Source organism: Podarcis erhardii, assembly GCF_964252035.2.
Source record: "Podarcis erhardii genome assembly, chromosome: 1".
In the NCBI taxonomy this organism is placed as follows: domain Eukaryota; kingdom Metazoa; phylum Chordata; class Lepidosauria; order Squamata; family Lacertidae; genus Podarcis; species Podarcis erhardii.
This window is the reverse complement of record NC_138497.1, coordinates 53,388,621-53,412,635: the sequence shown is the minus strand read 5'-3', so window position 1 is coordinate 53,412,635 and position 24,015 is coordinate 53,388,621. Positions and strand designations below refer to the sequence as shown.

At 44.3% G+C, this 24,015-nt stretch overlaps 1 protein-coding gene across 2 annotated transcripts in view; it reads left to right on the top strand.

The window, feature by feature from the left end:
* The window catches only part of CD82 (CD82 molecule), a 63,680-nt gene that overhangs the window by 33,671 nt on the left and 5,994 nt on the right, over positions 1–24,015 (top strand). For both annotated transcript variants that reach the window (XM_081836234.1, XM_081836235.1), the window contains exons 3-6: positions 11,817–11,889; positions 13,807–13,931; positions 15,334–15,408; positions 22,619–22,726. In XM_081836234.1, the coding sequence (XP_081692360.1) occupies positions 11,817–11,889; positions 13,807–13,931; positions 15,334–15,408; positions 22,619–22,726 (381 nt within the window). The remainder of the gene's footprint in view (positions 1–11,816; positions 11,890–13,806; positions 13,932–15,333; positions 15,409–22,618; positions 22,727–24,015) is intronic.

Genomic DNA, 24,015 nt, shown 5'->3' with positions numbered 1-24,015 from the left:
GCCACAACATGTGTGGTTATAATCAGTGCACTGCTGAATGGATTTTTTCCTGTGAGTCAATGTGTTTCTATTTGCAGGATGCAACAGATTAGTGCCAAGAGGAGCAGCAATTTTATTTATTTTATTTTATTTATGACAATCTTTATATACCATGAATTCATAAAGAAAATATCAAAGTGGTTTGCAACAACTGCACATAAAACTGTGCAATGGAAACCATATAAAAAAAGTTTAAATCAGATGGCTTTTATGGAAAGATGTATTCTTAATAAGCCTGATAGAATAGAAGTGTTTTCAGTAGGCATTTATTAGTTGAAGCAGAAGGTGCCTGCTGAATCTCTATGGCCAGAGTGTTCCACTATACTGGGCTGATGACACTGAGACTCAGTTACTTCTAGCAGAGAAGTACAGACTTAAAGAACAAGCTTTGCAGTCAGCCTGTGCTAACCTGTTTTCAGGATCAGCAAAGCCCTGGTACAGTTCTCTCATTAAACATATTGATTCCTTCCTTCCTTCCTTTCTGCTAAGAGTATATCTGGTGTCAGATGGACATCTAAGACAAACTTACAACACCTTTATAATCTTATATTTAGCAGAGAACGGGAGCTCGTTTTTTGTCCTTATCTGCATAAATGACTGTATACACAGCTGATTTTAGATTAAAGCCCAACAAATTCATCCTGTGTTTAAAATAAAGTTTGCCCATTACACTAACTTAAATTATAATACTGCTGTACACAATCATGGGAAAAATCTAGTAGTGAGCTAGATAAAGCTGGATAAAAATCTCCTGGGCAAACAGGCACATTTTTCATTTCCTGCTTGTTTCATGATACACAGAGTGTAGAAACACTTAAGTTGATTCAACAAAAGATTGGCTGAACAGTCTCACTTGGGCTACGCTTCATAAACTATAATCCTTTACGAACAGGTTAAATTTACAAAGGAGGAATAACATGGTAAGGGGTACTTTGGGGTTCCAGAATACCAGGGGAACATGGATGGAAAATTCTAAATCTCTCTCTCTCTCTCTCTCTCTCTCTCTCTCTCTCACACACACACACACACACACACACAGTCTCTATTGAAACCCAAAATTTTGTAATGGAAACTATTAAGTTAGACATCTGTTAGTTAACGTGGGCCTGGAAATGTGGGCTGCTGCATCTCTCCTGGCTAGCAGGAGGGGAGCAGTTGTTAGTGGGCTTTTGCCCCACCCACTAATTTTTCCTGCAGCCAGTTAGGTAATGTCTCTCGATTTGATGTGGCACATATACTTGGGAACCCAGATGAGAAAAAAGCAATTAGAGGAGGGAGTCTTCTCCACTGGTTATCATAGGGTGTGCATGCAAACACTCCTTGCAGTGCAGAAGGAGCAGCCTAGGTTCCCAGAGCAGTGTTTGCTAGATATGTAATGCCACCCTTAGGGCGTATCAGTTGTATACAGTAGTTCTGTATACAAAACTATACAGAAAAAAAGGCGACTATGGGGTTGCAGCGCTCATCTCGCTTTTAGGCTGAGGGAGCCAGCGTTTGTCCACAGACAGCTTCCTGGGTCATGTGGCCAGGATGACTAAACCGCTTCTGGCGCAACAAAACATCATGACGGAAGCCAGAGCACACGGAAACTCACTTTCCCGCCACAGTGGTACCTATTTATCTACTTGCACTGTTGTGCTTTCGAACTGCTAGGTTGGCAGAAGCTGGGACAGAGCAACAGGAGCTCACCCCATTACACAGATACAAACTGCTGACCTTCCAATTGGCAAACCCAAGAGGTTCAGTGGTTTAGACCACAGTGCCACCTGCTCCCAATAGTAGTATTAGTAGCTAGCTGTAGCCCCTACCAAGACAAGAACTGTCCTTATAACATTACCCCCCGAAGCAAAATATATCCCAAAACTACCATGAAGGATTGAAATGCACATGATCTTCCTGAGTACAGATCACTTGTGTAATCTTGGGGGGGAGGGTATTTTATTAATTGCTAATAACTCAGAGTTTGTGAGGAGTACCAAGTTTTTGCTGCAAGTATTCTCACAGCTGCTAGACATAAAAAATGTTAGTTTGTAATTTCTATGGAACTCATGTATTGTAGACTCTGAAAGACTATTTTTCCTCTTACTGCACCTTGAATAACTTTTTTCACTAAGGCTCAAAACTACTTAATCTCACTACATGACCACTAAGCATGCATCGAATACCCGGGCTTCAACTTACACCACTGAAACAGTATTTTAAGCCATTTTCTGTTAACCCACCTAGGTGTGTAATCCTTTCAGTACAGAATTTTACAGAAAATCTGTTTAGTGACCATGTTCAAAGAAATAGAGGGATGTTGGGTACATAGATATTCCAGCTTTTTTGTTGTTGTTGTTAGTGCAAAAAAAGAAGAAAAAAAAGAAAAAAGGCCAGTCATTGGGCACTCTCAACTTCCTCTCTTTCTACAGAGGACCCTACATATGTTTTTAGAAAATGGAACTTTACTCAATTGCCGCTAGATCAATATATTTTTCGAAACTTACTGGTTTCCATCCCTTCTGCTCTTATAAACCAAATTCCTGATCGCGTAGATTAGTGGGGGATGGGAGTAGGATTTGTCCTTGGTAACCTAATTCTTGCAGTATTCAAAGATAAGTCTTATGCATTAAACAAATCACTAATGGTTCTATCTACCGTAAAACCTTTCCCTCATATATCACAGATGAAATGATAGATTATCTTTGCGACTAATGTTTTTCCCCCTCCTGCTCCCACACTTCAGCATAATTCTTGATTTTTACCTCTTTTTTTCCTTCACATTTTTTTCCCTTTTATTCTTTCCCCCTAGAACAGCCATTCTCTCAGCAGGGTGTTAATGTCGAAATGTTCAGCTGAACTTTCTCCTGGCTTCATTCCCTGTCTTTTGTCAATATTCAATACTGCTTCATGACAGTGTTGTATCTGAGGCCACTCCACCTTTTGATCTTGGTTATTGGATGGTTTATACAATTCTGTGGGTAAATGAATTGGTTGGGAAAGAAGTCTGTATTGTGTTCAATAACATTTGAAGAATATGCATAGCCAAGGTCAAGGAAATCAACTTTGACAAGGGCCTCATCTGAATAACTGATTCTTCTCATTGAGCTAAACCGTATCTATTTTTAGTGTATCAAACTTACTTTGCAACACATATTGCAATTAATATGGACACCTCCCATTTCCCCCTTCCATTCCTTTTTCTGGTGTCTTGTTTATTATTTATCTTTTTTATATATATGAAGCATCTGATCTTTGTAACATCTCAAGAATTAATAATAGCAGATACTGGCCCCTGATAATTCATCATACTTGTTACTTTCAGAAGCTTACTACCTGGAAGTCAAGAGGCTTGAAGAACTCAAATTACTTGTAAATTTCAATAATAAACTGATATGATTCACATCTTCCAGACTGATGTGCCGATTGGAACTTGGTTAATCATCAGAGTTTGCACATCCTGAATATTCTGGCAGTTTTTGACTCAAAATGTATCAAATGATGTTTTTTTGAAATGCATATTTTGGGAGAAATATTTCTAAGCTTTAATCCATATCCTTTTTAAAAATTGCAAATTAATGCAGAAACATCCATACCTGGCAGTTCTGTTAAGACATGATTGCCAATTGTAGCAATTTAATTGGCAGCTGTAAGATGCCAAATCCTTGTGTTTTTAATTTCTGTGGTGATCAAAATACCAAGTCCCTTATAGTTTCTCTTTACTCCCGTGCATACTGCATCTTGCAGCAATGTTTTAACGATTTGACATTCAAAGAACCCCAAAAGTGATCTGCTTCAATGGGAGAATGCATTTAATGTTGTGCAATATATTCAAAGGACACAGTCTCCCAATCTAAAGTTAATTCCAGACTGACAGTGAACTTTCACAAGTTTCTTCTTGGGCACTTCCTATTTGTAAACTGACTGGTGACTTGGTGAGCTGTATTTGGAAATGTTTCAACTCTGAGGAAATGCTGTGTTGAAAGGAACTGGGGTTTTGAACTCAAAAAGACTCTTCCCTTTGTACAGATGGTGCTCTTATTCTCCAGCTTTTATCTGCAACGTTTAACACCTGGTGTCTTTTGGAAAACAACTGCTCTAGTTCTCTTTTGCATCTGGAGCATCTGCTGAGTCTTTTACTCTGGTGGAGGTATAAATGTAGTTGCTAACTGGAATCCTCCACCTCCCTCTGAATGGATCAGCGCCAGTGAACCATATTTGAAGGCACCTGGTCCAGCGAGAAGACAATGGGGTGTAGGGTATACATTTCTACATGAGCTTCTCTTAAAAGCCTCATGTTCACTGCTGCCTTATCTGGGTTAGAGCACAGGAGTTGCTCCTGGCTTAACTTGTTTGGTCTTCTGAAGTTTTGTTTAGGAGCACCACTATCGATGAGATACAGTCCTTATTTCTTGAACCAAAATTAGGAGAAGCCTCCACACAATTAGGAGAGCCAGTGTGGTGTAGTGGTTAAGAGCGGTAGTCTTGTAATCTGGTGAACCGGGTTTACGTCTCCGCTCCTCCACATGCAGCTGCTGGATGACCTTGGGCTAGTACCACTTCTTTGAAGTCTCTCAGCCCCACTCACCTCACAGAGTGTTTGTTGTGGGGGAGGAAGGGAAAGGAGAATGTTAGCCGCTTTGAGACTCCTTAGGGTAGTGATAAAATGGGATATCAAATCCAAACTCTTCTTCTTCACACTTGCATGCTCCACCCTTAGACTTGGAGTGTTGTAGAACAGACCCTTTTTCTTTCATCCATGAGACCTTCTTCGTTCCTTATTTTCTTTCCTCTAGGGTTAAAAAGAGAAGTAGATTACACCAGACAAAATATCTTTCCTGGACAGTTATGGTGTATTCTTGGGCAGCCACCCCTCCCAGCCAAATGTAAGAACCCATCACTCTGTGTTTCACCTGAAGATTAAGCTGTGTGTTAGCTTGGTGCTTCTACCACTTTAGGGTGACTTCAGATCCTAAAAAAGAAAGCAGCAGCAGAGAGACTCTCATTCTGACATGTGTGGAGAGTGCCTCAAGATGCGAGTGCTGAATCCATGTGAAACCTGTGCACAAGAGACATGCGCATGTTTTCCCTGGCATCTAAAGCAATGTCAGTGATACAAACTGCAATACCCTTGTTAGACGCTCTGGGATGTCCCGCACACCCAGGTTGTGTTTAAATCATCACTAAGGTTCTTGCTTTCTCAAACAGTTGTGAATCTGAGTTCCCCTCCCTCTGCCACTCTTTCACCATGTGCCATGTAGAAACTGCAAGCAGGAAGGCTTGCCCAGATGGCACATCTGGAACTGGTTTTCAATTTGCTCTCTCTGCTAGCCCCCACCCCCCAGCTGCATGCTTCGTTTCCATCGAGCAATCGGCTTTCCAGTTTAGGCTGCCAGGGACCAAAGGTCGTGGATGGTTTTAGCATGCGGAGGAAGATTCTTTTAAGATCTAGTTCTACAGTGAGGTGGGGCTAAGTCTTTAAACACACAGTTAAAGATGCAGAACTCATTGAATTCTAGTCCGGCTTCATCTTCAGAATTTGTTGGGGGAGTGAGTGGGGGTGAATTGGATAGCAGAGCTGGAACTACAGGGTGCAATATGCTGTCTGTTATTCCATAGCAGCATCACTTCATACTTCATACATACACTTCATACATATTCCATAGCAGTAGCACTTCATACTGGGTCTACAAGAGACAGTGTTCCATCCATTTTTGACTGTCAGAAATGATGGCTCAGTTGGTAGAGTATGAGACTCTTAATCTCAGGGTTGTGGGTTTGAGCCCCACCTTGGGCAAAAAGATTCCTGCATTGCATGGAGTTGAAGTGGATAACCTTCGTGGTCCCTTCCAGCTTTACAGTTCTATTTCTGTTGGCTCAGAGAGTATTTGTAATTATTGACCTCTTGATGTTAAAGACTGTTTCTGCCCTTTCTGAAATGGGATACAAGCAGCGGAAAGGAAGTGGCTTTATCTGCATGCTTGGGCACTTGAATTCTTCTAGCATTACTGGAGTACTTGCAGCTGGTATTTGAGGTGGGATGTTGGTTGGCTCCCAGGGATGGAAGACATTCCAGTACGAATACTAAGGTATTTGAAGCTATGTTGCCACAAGTTTCTGGGGTTTCTGGGCCACTGCCTGGTCTGTGTGCAATCCGTTAAACTATTTTGGTGGTGCTAAATAGAGTTTCTTATTTCCCCCTTCCTTCTGTGCTTCAATGGCATCCACTAGCAAAGGGGGCAGGGGCGGGGGAAATCATGTGTACCATGTTTCATTCCAAGTGTCTTCCTGGGGAAGCAAGCGGTTGTATTCAAAGCACAGTGGTGCCTCGCAAGACGAAATTAATTCGTTCCGCGAGTCTCTTCGTCTTGCGGTTTTTTCGTCTTGCGAAGCACGGCTATTAGTGGCTTAGCGGCTTAGAAAAAGGAAAAAAACTCACAAGAACTCGCAAGACGTTTCGTCTTGTGAAGCAAGCCCATAGGGAAATTCGTCTTGCGAAGCACCTCAAAAAACGGAAAACTCTTTCGTCTAGCGAGTTTTTCGTCTTGCAAGGCATTCGTCTTGCGGGGCACCACTGCAGTTCCTTGTGCAAGCAGAATGCGTTCCACCTGCAAAGCAAGGCTTCCCCTCCTCACCCCGCATGACTTTTATGTTTCTTTTGGGGGTTTCCACAACCCTCTGAAGTAGATTTAGGTGTGGGGTGTGCATGGTAGAGGGGGAGGGGGAGTCCCATGAATGGCATTCCTTGGTGGAATACCATCCAGGCAGGACATGAAGGTTGGCAGTGGCCAGACCTCATCTGAATTGCAGCTTCTTCCCCGAATGTAGTTGAAGAGGGTGAATGGACAATTATCCAATAATTGTCCACATTAAACTGTGCTTCTTTGGAGAGAGCAGGCGATACACACATCTCATGATAATAGAACTATGCAGATAAATATATTTGTGCCATGTTTTGCAGTGTTTTTGATGTGTGTCGGTGTGCAGCAAACATACTTGCTGCATAAAGTGTGAATTAGCCTAGATTTGAGACTTCAGGTGACTTGATCTGGCCCTGTCAAGAGTGCAGGTTAACTGTCTCTATAGCAACTTTTTCAGGGAAGAAGACAAAGGGCGAGAGGCACTAAAGGGAACTTAATCTGAGTGGCGGCGGCGAAAGCGAATCTATGCATCTACAATGGGCTGTGGAATAGCTTTGCCCTGCAGTAACCCTGCTCGCCTCCCTGTTGCCACAGCATTCAGCAAAGTGGATATTTTCACTCTTCCTCCGATTCCAGGCTTTCCACATCCCCCTCCTCTTCCCGCTCTGCAGCCTGTAAAGCCAAGTTATGTTCTTGGAGCCCTGATGAGATGGCTCTGAGCTGACAGGAGGCGGATCCAAGCTGCTTGGCTTGAATAAATCCAGATCTGAGCGGCAAAGTATTTTCCCACATTTTGCACAGAAAGAAGTGGAAAGTCTCTCAAGGGAGATGGCTGGCTGAAGCAAATGGCGCTCAGAGGGGTAGATGGTTGGAATTCTCTCCCAGTAGAGACTTTTCTGGACTTCTTCTGGCAAGGCCACAGGTGACAGGAAGCATCTGTTCTTCAAGACTCCTCTAACCCTCCTTTGTTTCCACTACCTTTTGCCTCAGGGGAAAGAGCTGCTTTTTCTGCAGTTCCATGGCATCTGAACCTTTGGGAAACTAAAGTTCAACCTGTGCATAAATGGCAGGCATAAATGGTTAGGCTATTCTCACTAGTATAAAACTTGGTGGCTTTTGTAATAGGATGCCCACATGGTTCCCTAATAAGCTTTCTGTTTTTACCAGTGCTGGCACAAGCTCTCCCTTTGGAATAAGTTTTTTCCTAGAAGGAGCTTGCACTGCATGGAGATCTGCTCCACAGAAAACTATTCACTATGTAAACAGCTGCTACCTGGTGGTCATAATTCACTTGCCAGAGCTAAGATACTACAGGACGGAAAGCAAAGAGAACTAAATTTTAAGTATGAGCAGGTTGGTTTTATCCCTAGGCTTCTCCCTGTGTCTACTGTAGCAAGGGGAGCCCATTTTGCCAATGCCGCCTTGTCACTGTTGAGCTCCAGTGTTAACTTCACAGAGACTGCATCTTCTCCACAGCTCCCTCAGAGGCAGGTGAACTATATTGGCAGTTCTTTGAATGGAACCATCACTTTTCCAGTTTGTCTGGCTTTCTGTACTTTGTAGCAACAACATGGAGGCAGTGGGAGAAAATTCCGCATTTCTGCTGACAATGTTAATGATCCTTTCATGACTGATGCGAGGCCCTGACAGAATACAGTCTGTTTCACATAAGCGGGTATAATAAACATCCTGTGTACCAGATTATTCTCAAAACACTCTAAAGTTCTGGAGGAGGTTTTGAATTACTGGCCTCTAGCCAGCAAATAGGTCTGCATGCTGTGTACTGTTAGATTATTTTGTTCTTCAGTGTTTACTATAGGAGCTATTTATATTCAAGTGTGCCATGAAAGTCTCACTTAATTGTTAAGTATAAAGTGTTTGGCATGCGCTTGTTTTCTTTTACTGCTGACCAGGTGGGAAGCAACTTGTAACACACAGAAGTCCCGTCTGTGAAAGTTTCATTGCATAATAAAAATATCTGGACGTTCTAGTTGCAGATCAGTGGGCGGGGGACCTTTTCCACTCCGTATTTCCTGTGGTGCTGTGGGTTAAACCACAAAGCCTAGGACTTGCCGATCGGAAGGTCGGCGGTTCGAATCCCCATGACGGGGTGAGCTCCCATTGCTCAGTCTCTGCTCCTGCCAACCTAGCAGTTTGAAAGCACGTCAAAGTGCAAGTAGATAAATAGGTACCGCTCCGGCGGGAAGGTAAATGGTGTTTCCGTGCGCTGCTCTGGTTCGCCAGAAGCAGCTTAGTCATGCTGGCCACATGACCCGGAAGCTGTACGCCAGCTCCCTCGGCCAATAAAGCAAGATGAGTGCCGCAACCCCAGAGTCGGTCACGACTGGACCTAATGGTCAGGGGTCCCTTTACCTTTAACCTTCTGGGACCCACATGCCAATGTTGCGCAGGGCCAGAGTCCGACCTGAGCAGAGCAACCAACGAAAATTTTATCTCTGTACTGCTGACTCGTTTCTCCAGCCACCCCTCTCTGTCCTCCACCCAGGCAAGCAAGAGGTATTCCAGCCAGGCAAAAGTACTTCCAGCCAGGGCAAAAGCAGGGCTGGTAAGAGATGTGGTCTGGAGGTAGCAGAGTGGGAATATAGCCTGGCTAGCCAGTCAGTGTGGTGTAGTGGCTAGAGTTTGGGACTAGGATCTGGGAGACCAGCTTTTGAATCCTTACTTGGCCATGCAACTGAGTGACCTTGGGCCAGTCACTGCCTCTCAGGCTAGCCTTGAAGAAAAAGGTGGGCTATAAAGACAATAAATAAGAGTCTTGAGGGCCAAATAGAGGGTCTTGAAGGGGTGCATTTGCCCCCTGGGCCTGAGGTTTCCTACTCCTTGTTGTAGAACTTGGGGAAAGGCAAGTCCCTGCCCTGATCATTTGAATTCAGCCTTGGCAGAGGTGCCTGCAGAGATTTTCTAGACCTATCCTCCTTGCCCCAGGTTGGCTTTGTGATTTGCTAGATCAAATCTGCATTATGGCCCTGAGATTATTGTCCCATTCTCATCCGAGGATGAGGGCTGCCAGTTGGCTCCCACTGACGGAACACTGTTGGACTGGGACGTGTTTGCAGCTCGCTTGCCAACTGATGGCTCTGTGCCTTAGGTTTTGCTGCCATATGACTGTTGCACGACTCGTGGCTTCACTTAATTCTGGTTTGTAGGCAAATTTTTAGCCTGCGTGTTTATCACAGGAGGATGCACAGCAAAACAGGCTTCCTGTTTCTTTATTGAAGTGTGATCATACGTAAAAAAAAGAAAAAGGTCTGATACAAGCCCTTATTCAGCTGTTTCCTTGTATTCTTTCTGCTTATGCCAAGACACACTGGTCCTATTGTGCTCTTCGCTACAGGCATCCTAACAGGGGTCTTGGTGGCATGTTAGCAGCAGAAATAGATGTTATAATACACCTTAACCTGAGTGGTATGGCAAGCTACCTTCCAATTATTCTGCCTTTTTAGAAGCTGCTGTCTCTGGCAAGTCAGACTGGGACCTACTGCTTCATACTTCATGTGGAGGCCTGCATGATTAAGTGCTCCTCTCCAACTGTGTTTTAGCCTAGCCTTCTCCCTGACATTTAGCTCTCTATGTGGAGTGATTTTAGTTTATTTTTTGGTATGGAAAAACATTCAATCTTGTCAGACCCCACAGTCAGTTTGAAGCAATAAACCTTAGGCAGGTTAACCACTTCAGTGGGAATGATGTCCAGGTTGCTAGCTTTCAAGCCATCCTTTTTTAGATAGCTTTTATGAATTTTATGAAATAAATAAAAACCATTGAAGCAGTGTTTTGAAGACTGCTTAGTTTAGCTCTTTTGTCTTTCCACTTTGCTTGACTTGTTATCACAAAGCAAAATAAAAACAAACAAACCAGGCGATATAATACAGATAACTTGCTTTTTGTTCTAAATTAACTGTAGCAAAGATGCTTGGTGCTATGCTTTAAGTAGACCATTCTTTGTTCTAGACAACTCATGCCTAACATATACACTTGGAGCGAATCTGCCGTGTGCTGGCAGGACTCTTAGCACTGTTTAGAAATGGGGGACTTAAAAGAACTGCTGTTTGATGCTGGGGGACCTGGCTACACAGATGTTGGACTCCAATTCCTACCAGCCCCAGCCAGCATGACCAGTGGTGACAGATGATGAGCCCATCAACATCTGGAGAGCCACAGATTACCCACCACTGCTTTAGTTTGATTGACAGCTTCAGGTAGCTCAAGGCTCCTGAATTACTTACAGTGGTGCCTCGCAAGATGAAAAGAATCCGTTCCGCGAGTCTCTTCGTCTAGCGGTTTTTTCGTCTTGCGAAGCAAGCCCATTGACGGCTTAGCGGCTTAGCGCTATTAGCAGTTTAGCGGTTTTTAGAGGCTTTTAGCGGCTTATCGGCTTAGCGGATAAGCGGATAAGTAATAATAATAATAATAATAATAATAATTTATTATTTGTACCCCGCCCATCTGGCTGGGTTTCCCCAGCCACTCTGGGCGGCTTCCAACAAAGATGAAAAATACACTAAAATGTCACAAATTAAAAACTTCCCTGAACAGGGCTGCCTTCAGATGTCTTCTGAATGTCAGGTAGTTGTTTATCGCTTTGACATCTGATGCGAGGGCATTCCACAGGGCGGGCGCCACTACCGAGAAGGCCCTCTGCCTGGTTCCCTGTAAGTGGCTTAGCAGCTTAGAAAAAGGGGGGGGGGAGGAAAAAACCCCCGCAGGAACTCGCAAGACAATTTCGTCTTGCGAAGCAAGCCCATAGGAAATTCGTTTTGCGAAGCACCTCCAAAGTGGAAAACTCTTTCGTCTAGCGAGTTTTCCGTCTTGCGAGGCATTCGTCTTGCGGGGCACCACTGTATATCTAGCTGGAAACTACTGTAAGTTGGAGGTAGATAGTATTTCATTAATGGATAGGAGGAAATACCCAGAAAAATAGAAGTGTTAGCTTAAATACTAGGGGCAGTTGGGATGGATTTTATCTTTGTACCTTGCTCATAGAAGCATCAATGTGACACTTTCAAAAAAATAGGTTTGTACTAGAGGGAACTTGTGCTATTGCATAAAGTGCTTTTGAAGATTCTTCTAGTGTAAAAGTAGCATAAGAAATACACCTTTTGTACAATCTTTTTTCAGTAACCAAAACTTGTTTTCCAGATCTTGGGTGCTGTGATCCTGGGCTTCGGAATATGGATTTTGGTTGACAAGAATAGCTTCATTTCAGTTTTGCGTAAGACTGCTTTTCTTATCTTTGCATTTGTTCCTTGGGTGTTTATCTGTCAAGAGAGAACACCATGTTGTGCTTACTAAATTATAAAGGGAAGCCCATCTGAACAGCAGGCCCCCTTCAGATCGTAGTCCAAAGCAAAGGTGGCTTCCTGCTAGATTTAGAAGAGCTTTCTATTGCTAATCAGCCTTTTCTTTCTTGGAAGGCTATGTCAGGTCAGACAGAAAGCATTAGCCTTAAAGTTCTCCAAGGCTTGGTAACTTTGGTTCACCTCAGCAAAAGTCTAAGGGACAGATTTGGTAAAGGGGAACTGCCAAGCTAATGCATTTCCTTAAAAAAACACACTCCCTGTGCAGTTGTGCATGCTATTTCCACTTTCCATGTTATTTATCTGGGTCAGTGCTGCAGTGTTACTCACAAGGGAGAAATAACAAGAAAGGGCTATGCTGAAAAGTGTGTTTTAAACCAAGTCCCCCCCCCCCTTTTTTAAAACAAATGCTTGCAGCCATTTTTAGACTGCAGAATCAGTTGAGGCTTTGCCTTGTGACCTAGTTTTCTCCCTGTGGTCTAGAACCAAAACTAATAGCTGCATGAACTGAGCAGCTCAAAAGGAGTTTTGCCCACACTGAGCCTATGGACTGATTTTGCTTGCCAAGGACTTGAAGTGTTCTGTATACGGGCTCCTTTCCTGCCCCAGCCCTGTTCCTTTCTTGCTTGTAATCTCACTGCATGTATGCAGTATTTTTTCTGCTTCCTTCCTTGAGATCCCAGATGAAGCCCTTTCCCCTCCCTTTTCTCATTTCCCCCCCCCCCCTTTAATTTTTTTATTTTTGCTTTGGTAACCTTAACAAAGTCTGGGAAGGAACTTTACACAGCAGGGCATTCCAATCCATTGCCAGAGAGGCCTCCCCCCCCCCCTTGTGCTTATCTGGCTTTTTTCCCAGAAACGAGGAAAAAGATGGCACAAGAGGGAATATAAACTGTGAGCCTTTTGCCAACAAGGTTTGAGGAGCTTTCCTCCAAAATCCAAGACGTGCTGCAGGCTGTAAACTGAGCCCAGGCTGTGCCTTTCTGCTACAGTCTCTTTTTTTCCAAGGCTTTGTCTCAGTGCCTATCTATACCAGCATTCACCAAGGTGGAGCCCTCTAGGTGTTTTTTGGACTACAGCTTCCAGCGTCCCTGGCCAGTGGCCACGCTGACTGGGGCTGATTGGAATTGGAGTCCGGCAACATCTGAAGGGCACACCATTGACAACCCCTGCCCTGTACATTTGGAAAGGCAGCCAGGTTGGGTCCATCAAATGAGTTAGTTGCCGCTGCCCCATGTGAGAAGTTTTGCATAACCATCAGTGGAAGTGTCTTGTGATCCCACAGTAAGATGCAACATGCAAACTCTCTCACACCCCACCCAGTCAGCTAATATGAATGCCACCAGCACTACTATTTGGCAAGGAAGCAGTTCCCTTTCCTTACCTTTTTAAGGGTGTTTGCTGAACTGGGTTAGAGGGGGATAACTGGGGTTTGGTGGCTGCACATTAGAAGATGTGCATCCTTCAAAGACCAATTCTACCTTGCAACTTAGCAGTTGTCTCAGAGGAGCCTTTTGGGAGCAGCTAACTAGACTCTGGGGGTAGAGCAAAGACTCTACCCCCAGAGTCTTCTTTTGTGTGCCTCTTGCTTGCCTAGTCATCAGTTCCTATTATGCAGCCTTCTCTCCTTCATCACCCCACTTCAATTCTGACTGCCTATTTGTGGATCCCTCCATCACAAGCAACCTTCACATGGCCTTTGATTATCTAGGCCTGAAGTTCTTAGCTCTCTGAAGCGCATGTGGCTCTGAGCAGTCTTGTTTTTCTGGAGCTAACCAACGTTGAAAGAATCCTCCTTCACTTTGTGTCCATTTCTCTTCTGGTTTCCACAGAGACCTCATCGTCGTCGCTGAAGATTGGGGCGTACATTCTCATTGGAGTCGGTGCTGTGACCATGTTGATGGGGTTCCTGGGCTGCATTGGAGCAGTCAATGAGATCCGCTGTCTCTTGGGTCTGGTGAGTGAAAAGAGATAAATGCTACTTTAAGTGATTTGCTGGTACTGCCTGAGGGCTGCAGTTGAACTAGAGACCAAGGCATGCAGGAATATCGACTACAGTTGATAGAGGAGTACAGTACTTCGGAATTCTAAGCGAGACATTCCTGGCTTCACAGAAAACTGAGGCATCTAGAGAAGGGCCTCCAAAGTTAAGCAGGTAGCAACTTTAGTCTCTTTGGCTGTCCTGTCCTGGTGATATAATGCTTTCCCAGGGAAAACCCAACCTGATGCCTGTTATGTTTCTTTGATGTCCATGCAAAGCCCTTTTCAGACAAGGAATAGTGATTGCTAGCTCCTTCAGTTGATTATCATGTTGCTATTTTGTTGGATAAGGTGGTGGTTTCTTTTAAAAATAAATCAGTAACCTATAATTAATCTAAATCAGGACATATGAAGATGGAATGATATTGGGTTGCTAATAGGTAAAAAATAGGTGTGACCAGGTTTTTGAATATTGGAGTGTGTGTGTGTGTGTGTGTGTGTGAGTGAGAGAGAGAGAGAGATGCATGGATTTGAAATATTTTTTGTGTGTACATATGTGTGTATAAATATTATGTATCACCCCAGGTTTCAGTTTGCACTTGCCATTATGGGAGCTTTTCTCCCCTGTAGGTGAGGAAAATTATGGGTGGGATTAACCCAAGAAGCCTTGTCAGTGGAAGCTCTGTGCAAGGACTTTCGCTGTGCAGTGGGGCTTCCCCCTTCTCCTACTGTGATTCTGCCCCCCTCCCATGCCCCTCAGTTGGCTCTGGAAGTGGGGGACGGGAGAGACCCCAGAACAGGGCTTAGACAAATGAAGTTTCTGTAATAGTGTATTGTTGAATTCTACCATTTATTTTTGATTCTCATATGTATCATGAAATTCAAGTGTTACATGAGACCTTTCTGAATCTTCTGGGATGCTGTGAGCCCCCAAAGTTGTCTCAACATCTGTTGCCCTTTGTATGCTGTACTCAGCCCGGCAACTGAACTATCTTCCTTTTATGCATTGTGAAAAGTGAGCTATGCGACAATGAGTACCAGGCAGGTAGGGGGAGACTCTTGAACTTCTTCCAACTTGGGCAACTACCCTGTGTACACCTGGGCCAAGTTCTTGTTGGAACACCTGGAAGGAGCCAATGTATGAGCTTATTGCACTTGAAGAGTAGGCAAAAATGGGGGAAAATGTTTTTATTGGCTGTGTTGCATGGGAAATAACTTTATGCACTGCTAAAAAGAAAACAGGCTATTTCAAAAACTCATTCTTCTTAGGCCCGACTCTGTTCCATAGGCTGTCCCCTGAAGAGCTTTTCCTGAGGTTGCTGTCTATAGCAATGGCCATGCCAAACACCAAGTAATGTTGTGCTATTTCTTTTTTTCAGTACTTCACCTGCCTGTTGTTGATCCTCATAGCCCAGATAGCTGCTGGCGTGCTCATCTACCTCCAGCGGGATAGAGTAAGTGACTCTTTTCCTCTCCCACCTGCTTTCTTCCATGGCAACTGTCCTTTCACCATCTGCTCCTGGTTTCTGATGCAGAACTTAGCTTTGCCATTCCTCTCTGGAAAAATTCTTAAATCTAGCTCTTGTAGATTTAAGAGCTAGTCCTTGGGCAAATGCCCCTGAGGTCACATTTCCTTTCAAAAGATTTCTCTTGATTTTTGTATTCCCACACATACAATGTCATGAGGTTGAGCTAAACAAAACATACGCCTGGATAGCTCAGTTGGTTAGAGCATGGTGCTGATAACACCAACATTGCAGGTTTCATCCCCATATGGGACAGCTTAATGTTCCTGCATCGCAGTGGGTTGGACTGGATGGTCCTCTGCAATTCTATGATTCTATGTACAAAAGCAGATGGTTTATGCCAAATGAACACAGAAGGCAGAATAAAATGCTTCACTAGTGGACTTCTGCTAGCACCATGGACTTCACCTTTCTTCCTCCCCGGGGGCAGATCTGGGGAACTGGAGGAGAGTGTGCAAGTCAGCACTGGATACAACCCATAGCATTTATTGCATATTTCAGGGGTATAGGATGGTTTGTGTTGAATTTGCTTTTCGCTGTTAACATAATTTGGTTGTGAAGAGTCTAGAAATTAAATTAATTGCTCAAAGGGCAACTCCTAAAACTGGGGTGCAGTCTACTTTGGGGTGTTTTTTTAGAAGGCTGGGAAATTCTAAACCCTTATTCCCTGCTGACACATTATGCCGTGCAGACTTGGTGCTCAGTAGTAGCCTCCTGCCTCAGAAGTGGTGGCACATTTTTTTAGAATCTGGGTGAGAATCAATGTAAATAAAACTGGCATGATTTAATTTGGGGGTAGAGGAGCTCTGATCCTGTGCTGGTGATTGAATACAAACTCCCATCTGCTCCAGACAGCATGGCCGATGGTCAGAGTTTATGTTAGTGATAATCCAGCAACATCTGGAGGGCCACAAGTTCCTGGTCCATAGCCTAGTTAAAAATGAAATAGCAGCTGGGAGAAAGTTACTTTAACCACTTCCCCGCTTGAGTGCTTCCTCTTAGGTGCATGTGTTCCAACTGTGTCTATAAACCTGGAACAGTCCCTATTTGCCAGCTGTCATGCATGGCACACCCCACTCCTTGTTTCGTTGCTATTTTAGTGTCCTAGAGCTACCACTGGTGGCCTTCAAAAGCTAAATTCTTAACTATTTTGTGTTTTTAATACTGTGAACTGCCCTGAGATCTTCAGATTATAGGAACGGTAAATAAATTTAATAAATAACCGTAATAAAATTCTGAAAGGGTAGGGTTGCCCAGACATGGCATTATTTATTTCATTCTGGTATGTGGATAGGCTGCCACTTCACACCTGCAGCTGTGTTTATTTCTGAGCTGTATTTTGAGACAAAGATGTAATTCTAGTATATAGTTTACCAAAAGGACCAGCTCTGTTTTAGCTTTGGAACCAATGCAGAATAGGCCAATACTGATTATATGAATGCAGCATGTGGACTAGAACTTTTCTGGGTGGTGGTGTGTGAGTGAAAGAGAAAGTGGGCTCTTTGCCATCCTTGGTATGAGAATTGGGACATTTCCTTTGTATAGTGTGGGTCTGAAGCAGGGTGGTAAAAATTATGTAAAATTTGGCTTTACATAATTGCCAAATTGACATGCTTGAGCCCCTTCCTATAGTTAGTGTCAAACCGGATGGAGTAAAGCCTTTTCTGTTCGTATGGAATTTTTTAAAAATGTCTCTTCTGTGACCTTTTAATGATCTCCTGCAGTGGTTGAACCTGTTCTGTGCTTTTAACTGGCTGTTTTACATTGTAAAATAGCCAGTTAAAACTGCATAACAAGCTCAACAACAATATTCAGGATCTCTTCTCCTGCAACCTCTTTCACTTCAGCTGAGTTTGCTGTTGCGCTAAGAGAAAAAGTCTGCAAGAGATATTTTCCCTGATGCCAAAGAAAAAGACCCCTGGCTAGGTATAATGTATAAAGATTGCAATAGCCACCTCCTTCCTTCTTCAGGCATGCTATTCCATGAAGCTCCAGCAATTTTTTTCTCCAGAACTCTTCTGCTGCTACCAGTCTTTGATTGAGGTTTTTTTTTGTTCCCTCAAAGTCTGGTTTTCTGAGATATTTTTCTCCCTTTGATGCTGTAGATGTTTTGGGTTTGGCTTGTCATATTTTCCTCCACATTATAAAGATGGAGGCCTCTGTGTGGAGAAGTTGCTGCAGGGTTGCTCTAGCAACAGAGGTTGGTCCCGAAGCCTCATTTTTCTTCTGCTTCATAATGGTGGGGAGGCATCTTTGGAAACATCACAGAAGTCTTCTTGGCAGGAAGAGTCTGGCACACCAGTCTCCATCATGTTGTTTGATAAAGGTGGGCCTACTTCCAGCTAGAATCTGGCTGCCAGGAGGCAAAGCTGGCAGGCCACTGTCTTCTCCCTCTCTCATCCAGTGGTCTGAGTCACAATGTTGCATAGCTGAGTGTTTCATTCTGTGTAAAGGACAACTTTCTTTTGGTTAAATTTTATCTTTCATATGTGTCCTGGGGCCGTGAAACTACCTGTGCAATTTTGCAGGTGGGATTCAGTTGCATAACAGCAAATTCAGGTTTTGCGACTGAAAGTGGATTTGGAGCTCTTGTGCATCAAGCGCTCTTTCTCTCCTCAGACTTTTTGCTGGAAGGAAAGTGGCAAGAAAATGCCCTGGCAAGTGTTGGGGAGGATAATTGCTTGAAGCAAGGTCTTATGGGCTCAATAAACAGGTTATCTGGAAGTAAACCAGACCTACCCAGTACACACTGCTCCTGTCAGGAATTCCTGTTGCACTTGGGTCCTTCTTCCAGGCTTCTCATAGGCATCTGGTTAGTCACAGTGTGATATGAGAAGGTTGAACAACATGGGCCTTTTGCCTCATCCAGCAAGGATGCTCTCATGATCTCACTTTCAGTCCAGATGATGCTAGACTTCAGTTCCTATTAGCTCCAGCAAACATGAGCCATGGCCGGGGATGATGGGAGTTGGAGTACAGCAGTGTCTGAGGACGCCATGTTGGCTACCCCATTAGACTGACTGAGGCAGATTATAGGGGCAAGAAGGACAGAACTGAACTGGGTGTACCACATGGTCTGCACATCTTAGGTTGGCCCATTGTCCTCAGGTGCATTGGAGGATGCTGTCTCACCGCCTATGTTGAAGTGCGACTCTCAGTCCATACAACTGGCTTCTGTCAATGGAATGGGGACAGGGTGCCATCTTTGCCTCAGGTAGCAAAATGTCTTAGACCAGCCCTGCCTTTGCCTTGCCTCTTCTCAAATATACTTTCCCCTCAACTCTCATTTACTTTGGGCCAAGCAAGGCGTGATTTTAAAATGCATGTCTGCATTTAATGTGCACTATATGGAAATTATTGGGAGCCCACTCAGGCAGAAACTGGGTGTGGAAGAGCCTCTGTTTCTGGAATTTGACTTGTAGTCAGTGAGGTAGTATTAAATGGAAACTTTTGACCTCTCTTGCTTTTCCATGGTATGTATGCAAACTCTCATCAAGGGGAAATTGTGAAACATTTCATTGTTCCTGTCTGATCTCATAACTGGGGCTGCCAGACAGTAACCCAGACGCCTGTACCATACATAGCTCGGGATGTGAGCTTGTGCTTCACCTACTTGACACTCGCTGGGCTCGTGCCTCAGGAGTCCTCCCCAATGATTCAGTGACACAAACAGGCCAAAGAAAAGCTGGCTGACTACTTCTTCCAAAACCTCCAGCTGTTGGCAGTATCCTGTAGAAACTCTGTACTAGAGTTTCTCTCGGTTGCTGTCCCTTCCTGTATATTCTTGACTGAGATCACCCTCCTGTGACAAGCAGGTACCCTTTTTAGGGTTAGAATATACACCGTTAGCGTGACTGTGTTCTTTGTGCCATTGGACCAGTCAGGTGTTCCCGCTCTGCTCTCGGGATTAGGTTTGTGCTTTCCTCCCCTTTTTGGTTTTTGCTCCCTCGCGTCTCATTTCTTTGCTCCACATCCCACACAGATCCACACTTGTGGCCCTTCACTCTTTCAAAGCTATCCTCTGAAAAGTATCCTGCTGAGGGAGACACACAAAAAACCCCTGAGATGTCATGCACATTTCTTGCTGTGACATCTTGTCCCCGGGGAAATTGCAAATATGCAAATGGAGGGAAGAGGGGAACTTGTGGACATGAAGCTCAGTGATGCAACACACCAAGCCATTGTTCAGGTGGAACGTCCTTGTGCTTTGTTAGGTGGCTGTGGATTCATTTTTTTAACAGATTTAAGTGTGGGCTCAACATTCTAATAATCTGATTTAATATCCAGGCTATTTTTAACAAGAGAGGAATGTTATTTTCTTTTTTTAAATAAATGTTTTGTACTCTATCACACACAGAAGCAACTAGTGCAAAAGATGTGCTTGGAGTGTGTGTGTGTGTGTGTGTGTGTGTGTGTGTGTGTGTGTGTTATTTGGGGGAATTGGGGGGAAGACATTGAATTCCTTTGTGGCCTGTTCTTCTTTGGAGAGGAAGTCATGTCATCTACTTAACCAGGAATGGCTTTTGGAGAAGGGATGGGGAGCTCCAGACTGTAGTTGCATGACAAGGAAAAGGCATAATACACATACATGGACATTAAACTAATCCATGCATTTCTAATCTCATTCACACATGACACTAAAAGCTGATTCTGGGGCTAAGATCTGGTGAGCCCACACCTAGGCAAAGGGTACAGTGCATCATGCCCACATCATTTGGGTGGGAAAGCATCACTTGCCACTGACAATCATGAAACTCGGGCCTTTTCGGTTTTCCACATTTTGAGTCTGTAGCCTGTAAAAGCGGTCTTCTCTTTTTAACACAGCAGAGGGGAGGGACAACGAAAACCCACAGGCTCCTTGCCTTCGTGCCATCTATGACTGAGGACAAAGGTAGCCAGGACCAATTGCATTAGCGGCAGGAACCAGGTCAAGTTGCTTTGCTGCTCATCCCTCCTTTCCTCCCTGGGAGGAGTTGGGGCGAGAGGCAGAGAGCTTGGCCATGTAAACTGAGTAACAGAGGGCCAGACGTCAGCTGGGAGTGATTGTATGATTCTCTTCCATCTGACTGCATGGCCAGGAGGAATATATGAGCAGATGCAGCCTCCTTCGGAGCGGCTTTGCTCGGAGGCAGTCTGTATGCAGCCACCACTGAGAACAGCCTTGCTCGGTTGTATGTCTGAGGAGAGTGTGAGCTTCATTGGGGCTGAGTGGGGCTGCCATATGGAGATCTATTTGACTGGCTGCCCTGTGGAAATTTGACCTAGTTCTGAAAGCCCATTACAAATGCTTCAAGTGCCAGCTTTGTCCCCAGCGTGACACTCTCGAGCTTGTGCAGTCGAGTGCTGGGTACTTTGTGCTTGCAGAATTCGGAAGAGGAGCTTTATTTAAAATAGTTTGACAGGGACAGGCTGGCAGTGTGGTTAAGCACAGTAACTGGGCCATCCCGCTTAAGTGAGCTCATGAACTGGTGTAAGCTGCAGTCAGAGAGATCTCTCGCTTTACTGGCCTAGGCGGGCACAGTAATCAGATCTGGGGGGGAAGAAACCTGTGACCCAGTTGCATTGCCATCAGAGGGAATTTGCTTCATTTGCAGATCTGGATGTTCACTAATACACATCTATTGATCATCTATATCTATCTATCATCTATCTATCTACCATCATCATCTATTTTTATTGACTTAAAGAAATATGTATAAACTTACACAAAACCATACAAACAACAACAAAACCATACACAGAGCATATTCAATGTAAAAACAAAATAAAGAGATGCAGTTACATATGGCCACATTTTTAAGATGAATTTATATAGCCCAACTGCAATGAGGAGTGAGTCGTGGGAGGGGTACTTCTATGACTCTCCCTATTTATATAATAAAAACATGGGTACCAGTGTGCGTCAAAACTGTCTCATTTGGCTTTGCTCCAGACTACACATTTTTGCCTGACCAGGCGTTCAGATAAAGCAATATTCCATATATTAGTAAATCATGCCTCCCACATAGGAAGTTTTGATTATTTCTTGTATCGGGCTATTGCCAGTTTGGCTGACAATAGTAACGTAAGCATTAGGTTTTCGTAAGTTGCAGGAAAATTGACATCGTTCTCTAAAGAAAGAAGGGCTATGGAGGCACATTAGCTGCTCTCATTGAAAAAACCCAGCTTCAGAATGGTTGAATCTCCTCACATTCCCACCACTAATACGCTAATTTTGAGTTAACATCCTCTGGGAGGATCCTGACCTGAACTGGTCTCCTTTAGCTATGATTCTTATGGCATAAACCAAGGGTGGGGAAGCCCCAGGAGTGGGGGGGGGGGGTGAGAGGCGGAGTACAAAAAATGAGAGTTGAGCAGAAGATGTATAAGATGTTTTCAAGCTGAGGCACGCAACTGACCACTCTCTCTCCACAGAGCCTTCCCTCAGGAAAGGAAGCAGGAGGGGGAGGGGGAGGATGTTTGTAGGTGCTTGACCCACTATGGTGCCCACCCAGCCCTTCAGAAAATGATGATTTGTCTGAAGAGGAGATGATCTAGGGACTTAGCCAGTCCATACACCCTTGCTTCTTATGAACTTCTGGACTGATATATATATATATATATATATATATATATATATATATATCTCTTCACTACATGTTTAGAATGGTTGCAATTTTATAAATTGGTTGTGCCTTTTAGCTGAGCCTAATACTGTATGAGGGACGCAGGTGGCGCTGTGGTCTAAACCACTGAGCCTCTTGGGCTTGTCAATCGGAAGGTTGGCGGTTCAGATCTGTGCGACTGGGTGAGCTCCCGTTGCTCTGTCCCAGCTCCTGCCAACCTAGAAGTTTGAAAGCACACCAGTGCGAGTAGATAAATAGGTACCACTGTGGCAGGAAGGTAAACGGCATTTCCATGCACTCTGTCTTCTGTCACGGTGTCCTGTGAACAAACACTGGCTCCTTCAGCCTGAAAACGAGATGAGCGCCACAACCCCATAGTTGCCTTTGACTGGACGTAACTGTCCAGGGGTCCTTTACCTTTAATACTGTATGGTAACCTGCATGTGTTCAACATGGGCTAAATGACTTTTTGAAATCTGTCGGACAAAGAGTGAGTGATCAATACTTAACACCCCCCTTTTTTTATTCACCAGCTCAGGAAAGAACTGGATATGATTGCTGGCAACCTCATTCAGAATTACAATCCCTATGACGACAAGAATAGGACCCTTGAGAATGCGTGGGACTATGTCCAGTTGCAGGTGAGCGGTCATGTAAGAGTTGATCAGACAAGGGGGAAAGGTTGGCTAATATTCAGTACGCAAGCAAGAGCCACTTCACTCAGGAGTTATTTTACATGGGCTTGGGGGTGGGTGAGGGAGAGAAAGGTGTTTGCACGGAACACGAAACCATGGTTTATTTTAACCAGTCCTATTTTTCTAGAAAAAGAGGTGCAGGAATTCACCATGAACGCCTCCCTCGTTCTCTTATAATGGCAATGGCGCCCACCTGAGAGGTGCCGGAACTGAGTTCCAGTGAGTTTAAGCTGAAAAAAAGCCCTGATTTTAACCGTGGTTTGTTGAACAAATCAAGTGTTGCCTCACACAATGAACAAGCAAGCTTTGGACCACATGCCACTGAGCTTCCAGCCTCAGAAACTTGTGATTGCATGAAGCTATGACTATTGAATTTGTGACTGCCATGGTTTGCATACTCATAATGACACGCTTTGAGCCACCTTGGGTTTGCAAATGATGGCAGCAATCTGCGCCTCTCTCAGCTCAGTGGTGGTCCTATGCCTCCAGCTGACTGGCGTGTGTTGTCCCCAGATCAATATTAAGTGACACACATGTGAATCAAGGGTGTGTGTGTGTGTATTGCTGAAGACAGAACTTTCCTGGTATGTGATTTAATTCCAAGGAATATTTCTAGATGCAGTGGAGGTACAAGTGTGTGTGTATGTGTGTGTGTGTGTGTGTGTGTGTTATTTTAAAGCAAATCCTTTCAGGAATCTTGAAACACTTTTCCCCCCTTCCAAATATTATATAAATAGCTAAACCTCTTGCTTTGGGGACAAGAAGGCCGAAACCCTTCTGACTTCCATCTGGTGTGTGCCTGTGTGTGTGTGTGTGTGTGTGTGTGTGTGTGTGTTTCTTGGCAAACGCTTTGCATACATCAGGCTTGCACAACTCGGGACTTGCCAGGCTGAAATTGGCTCGCCAGCCATGCATTGTAAGATCTGCCAGATGTTTGGTACCTCTCTGGGTGCTTTCAGGCCCTGGCAGGCAGAACACAATGCCTGGCTGGTGGGAAACAGCAAAAAAGAAAAACAGGATGCGTTTGGGTTATCATACTTGGTTAGTGAACTGCACTTGGCAGGCCTGGTAGGTCACAAGTTGTGCCAGCCTGGCTTGGAGCATTGTGGCAGACAGGTCAGTAGGCTAAAGTTCTTAAGGCTTTATATAAGCATTGCATTGGAACAAACAGCTAGGTTCACATAGAGGTTGCCTCCTTTCTGCTCACCCTACAGCCTTCACTCTTGGGTAAGTGC